This window comes from Phoca vitulina, unplaced genomic scaffold, assembly GCF_004348235.1.
Source record: "Phoca vitulina isolate PV1807 unplaced genomic scaffold, GSC_HSeal_1.0 scaffold106, whole genome shotgun sequence".
NCBI classification, from domain to species: Eukaryota; Metazoa; Chordata; class Mammalia; order Carnivora; family Phocidae; genus Phoca; species Phoca vitulina.
The window spans coordinates 485,166-490,027 of record NW_022589809.1 but is presented as its reverse complement, the minus strand read 5'-3'; the positions used below and the strand labels follow the sequence as shown (position 1 = coordinate 490,027).

The 4,862-nt window shown below is 53.6% G+C and overlaps 1 protein-coding gene across 1 annotated transcript; it reads right to left on the bottom strand.

The window, feature by feature from the left end:
- Positions 1-254: 254 nt before the first annotated feature.
- Positions 255-4,521, bottom strand: LOC116627922 (double homeobox protein 1-like). The gene is made up of 6 exons (XM_032397898.1): positions 4,497-4,521; positions 3,637-3,791; positions 3,150-3,251; positions 2,498-2,638; positions 1,011-1,145; positions 255-452 (listed from the first exon to the last, which is right to left on the bottom strand). The coding sequence occupies exons 1-6, from the start codon at positions 4,519-4,521 to the stop codon at positions 255-257; spliced, it is 756 nt and encodes a 251-aa protein (XP_032253789.1).
- Between the last annotated feature and the right edge of the window lie 341 nt (positions 4,522-4,862).

The window sequence follows — 4,862 nt, the reverse complement described above, 5'->3', positions numbered from 1 at the left end:
CATTTCCTGTTTTGCTGGTTCCCAGCCTATCCCAGCCAGGATGGATTTGTGACCCTGGGCTCCCATGGTCAAGATGTGTAATGTCCTGTCTTGGTCTACACATTCAGTTCCTGGAGACAGGACTTTCTGTCCTTTTCTTCCTCCGGAACATGAGCAGTGCTGCCTGTTCCTCCTCCTTTCTGACCTGCTAGGACTGCATCTCAGGAAGGATGTTTGGATGAGTGGGGGGTGGGGAGGACGAGGCCTCCCTGCTCCTAGTCCTGAGGCCATGTGGAGTCATGCAGCATGGCCAGCAGGGCCTGAAACTCCTCCTCGCTGAGGGGTGCTTCCAGGGGTCCCAGAGAGTTCTCTTGTGGCAGATGCCCACTCAGAAAAGGGTGTGTGTCTTCTTCCATCTCTGTGGCTGAGAAAAGTTCCTCTAAAAAACTTGAGGCTTCTGCAGAGGGTTGGTGCTGTGGGTTGAGCACAGCCAACAGCCCTGCAGTAGGATGTGCCTGCTGCTGCCAGCCAGGGGTCTCAGCATGTGCGGGCTGCAGAACTGCCCCACCCTGAGCCTGTCCTGTGCCGATGACAAGCTGGGACCCATCGCTCCAGCACTGTGCGGTGCAGTTGCTCCCGGAGGGTCCTGCCTCCTGCAAGTGTTGGCAAGGATGGTCAGCTGGAGGCTGGGGGTAGCCTTGGAAGGGCAGGGGTGCCATGCCAGGGTGCTCATGTTGCTGCTGGTATTCCCCTTGAGACGGGGGGCAAAGAAGAGTGTGTCGAGTGGGGAGACACCCTCCCAGAGTCGGTCCTGTCAAGGAACGGTTCCTCAGGCCTTTAGCAGCAGGAAAGTTGTTTCCTCCCTGCCCACCTTGGGTGGGCGGGACCATCATGGCCCCCAGGGCCTGGCTCCCAGGGCCCCCACAGAAAGCTGGAGGGGCAAAGCCCATGCAGGGAATGGGAGGTGTCCCTGCAGCAAGGGCCTGCCTGCTTCCCAGAGGATTGGACAGAGCCATTTGAGGAGAGCTTACGGGGACACCGGCCAGGGGGCCTGGTTCCCCTGGGACTGTCACACGAGGACTGGGTTTGGGGTGTGCTTCCAGGTCCTTCATGGGGCCACTTCTGCTCTGCCGTGGGTGCCGAGCTCTTCTGTTCTGGAACCAGACCTGGGACAGAGAAGAGATGTCGTGGACATGAGAAGAAGGGAAAGATGTCAGCTCTGCTTTCCCCCCTACCCCCACCTGGGATCTTTTGGGGAGAAGGCCAGGACTCTTGGTCTGAATCTCAGGGGAACTCTGTCCATAACTTTCACCTGGCCCTTGGAAACTAGGTGACCACCCAGGGAAACTGTGGACCCCTGGCCTGGAGGCCATCCCCCCTTGATAGGCTTGAATGGCAGGCGCTCAGCTCTGCTCTGCCTGCTGTTCAGTCCCTACCTTGCCCTCTCTTTGATTGCCAGTTGCAGCTTTCTGACCAGCCATTCCAGGAGTCCTGGGACAAAGACATAGCCGACCGCCTGCCCCTCCTTCCCCAGGCTACTCCAAGTCCTCAGGAATGCCTCAGGGCATCCCTCAACACCTTTCCCTGTCCCGGTGTCTGATTGGGTGTAATCCCAATGGCAAACCACCAACTCTGACTTGCAGTCCTTCAACCCATGCCTCCTGGCCTCACATCCACAATAGGTAAGTCTACAGGCACATCTCTTATGGGTCTAGAGGAAGGCATGAGCAGCCAGGAATCCACATCAACAACACTCGCATTTGGATTTGGCTCTCCCTCTCCTCCGTTTGCTACATGAGAAGAGGAGTTCTCAGGAATGAGCATGTTGATCTTCCCCTCTGTCCGGGGACAAGACTTGTCAAAGTACAGGCCCATGAAGGCCTGCTTGAAGCATGGTCACTGGCTCTTGTCCCAAAGGAGAGGCTTCCAGAGAGTCTGCCTCCATATACCACAAGGGCGTTTCACAACTCCTATATCAGGAACCACTCTCTGCAGAGCCTTCTCAACCAGGGCACATGGGACCTCTCGCCCACTTGAAAATAATCCTTGGGCCAATAATCCTGGATGATTAGATTATCCAGAGAAGGTGTGGTTTGCGGGCAGAATCCATTCCTGCCCTGGGGTCCTGAGGCCCCGGACACTGACAAACACGTTGCCACACACAGGACAGCAACCCCACTCACACTCAGGAAATCCTGAGGGCCAAATGGGTAGTGCTACTAAGCTGCTCAAGCGCTGACAGTTTGTGCGATCTCTAGATAGGTGCCAATGTTTCCGTTTCCCCTCTTTTGTCTGCTCACCATTTCTACACGCATGTATGCTGCCAACTCCCCCCACCATTTGGTTTGGAAATTCTTCCTTGGGCGGTCTCTCACTTGCAAGTTCAACACTTTCCTCCCATTGCCTGGGCACTGGATCCTGTGGATAACTCAAAGGAGCCCACGATTCCCCAGCAACGTCTCAGGCGCCACTATCCCTTCCACGTTGAAGAACTCACGGCCACGCTCTGAAAATGTACCTGAATGCGGGATTCCGGAAGACCTGTGAGTCTGGCCAGGTGTTCCCTGGTAGCAATGTTCGGAAAGCGGTTCTTCTCAAAGGCTTGAAGGAGGATACTGGTTTGGGATGGAGAAATGGATGTCCGTTTTCTCCTGCCTTCCTTTGGGAAACGTTCTAAAAAGAGAACAGAGTTAGAAAGGAGGGCTTTGAAGCCAATGGCACATCCAATGTAGAAAGAGAAATTGGTGTCCATGTGCATGCATGAGTGTGTGTGTGTGTGTGTGTGTGTGTGTGTTTGCATGCTTCTCCATTTTCTCTATAGCCTCTCCTTCCCTGACTTCACTGAGGTCACCATGGACCCACCGACACAAGCTAGTGCTTGAATCTAAAGTCTGAGGTGACCCCAGAAGAGGACTCTGTCCTTCCTACAGTTTCAGGACAAGAAGATTCAAAGCTTTCTTGCCCAGAAACAATGCACCCACCCAACAGGAGGTGCATGCACAGTGTCCATCTCTGGGAACAGAAAGGCAGCTGGAACCAGTGGGCATGGGTTCCTCTGCTAAGCTTTCTTGCCAAACACATGGCAAGCCCACGCATACCCATTCCTGTGTCAAGGAGAAGCTTATGAAGAGACCCGTTTGATATGTTGGGGAGTCACCTTGAGTCCAAGCTGGAGGCTGTTCCTGTCCATGTGATGGCCCTCCCCCGTGGGATTTGGCAGACCCCAATCGGCTCTGCCTTAGCTGTCTCGTTCGCTGGTTCTGGAACCACACCTAAATGGCAAAAGAAGAACCGATGGTCAGGCACCCTGGTGGGCATGATCCATATATATATACATTTTTTTTTCTCATACCTAAGGTCTCAGAGTGTTTTGTGTGGACCATGTGATAACTCTGGACAAATGATCTCTAGGGAAAATCAATGAAGACGTGTTGACCTGTTGGAATGTCCCAGGCCTTGTGCTCCAATGGTACCTGGGTTCCACAACTGAATGACTTGGAATGACTTCAAAGGGCATGGGCTCAACAGAGTTGCACATACAGGGGCCAAAGCTTCTGAGCTCCCCAGCTTAGCATGTAGATTTACATGCAGTGGCTTGGGCCTGATTGTGTCCGTGACTTGTTGCCCAGGGAAAATGCAAGTGAAGCTGAAACCTACCTGGATCCTGGATTCTGGAATGTCTAGCTCTCGGGCCAGTCTTTCTCTGGTGGCGATGCCTGGGTATGGGTTCTGCTGGAACAATGCTTGCAGAGCCCCTTGCTGCGTTTGTTTCAAAACAAGCCGCCTCCGTTGGGATCCACATGGGAGGGGTCCTGTTGCAGGGAAAATTACAACCATATTAGGAAGGTTTTCATAGGAATGCAAACCGGTGGGGCAGTCTCAGCTCTTCACTTTCTACCCTGTGGACACCTTCCCAGGCCGGGGCTTCCTGTGCCTTTGCCATTCATGGATCCAACTAAGGGACTGCTCAATAAGACACAGGCAGTCTGCCATCTCCCTATGGGAATGGGTGATAGGCAAGGATCTAGGGAAATACCAACTGCTAGCAAACCATGTAATGGCATGCCAATGAATTGAGGAAACCCGCGGTGGGGGTGAAGAGGTGAAAGCACCTTAGGAGAAACAAAGAGTAACCCACTGCTCCTAAAAAACATCAAGGTCAACTCTGACAACATATCCTAAGTGCTGGTCCATGAGGTGAAAGTTCTCTTTTTGTAAATGACACCAGAAATAGGTGCTGAATCTTTTCCCGTTCTCTGCCACCTGAGATCTAGCTTGCCTATTTGCAAAAGCGGGACTCTTGTTGGGAATCCTGGCCACCAACTTCAGTTTTCATTCTGATGGCAGCCATATGCAAGCCTCTCTCTATCCCTTTCCCCCAATCCTCCCTGGATCACAATCCCTCCAGCATGTGTGCGGACAATCGAGGTGGTCCCTTCTACTTTCCCGAACCCTGGAAAATTATCAGGGACTTTGGGGAATGTAAGCAGGGAGCAGGGCATTGGATGGAAACTTACTCCTTGATGTGCTGGTGGGAGCCATGCCGATGGAGTCACTTGGGTTCCAGAGCACTGACCGGCCGACTGGACAGGACCCGGAGCATGGGACTTATCAATGCCTGGGATGGCCCACCCCTGGATGTCCCACCCCCAATCATTTCAACAGCTTCCTGTGGTAGCCCTGCCTTCAGTGGTTCAGACCTTTGGCGGAAGAGGTCTTCAGGAGGACATCGGGACTACTTGAGCCAAGTGCTTGCCCTGGGCAGGTGGACGTGCCCCGTCCCCTCTCCTCTGGATACAATGTGCCTTTCCCACTCCCACTAGCTTTTCTCCAGGATTACAGCCCTGACACCAAATCGTGGTGTTGAGACTCTGGGACTCTGT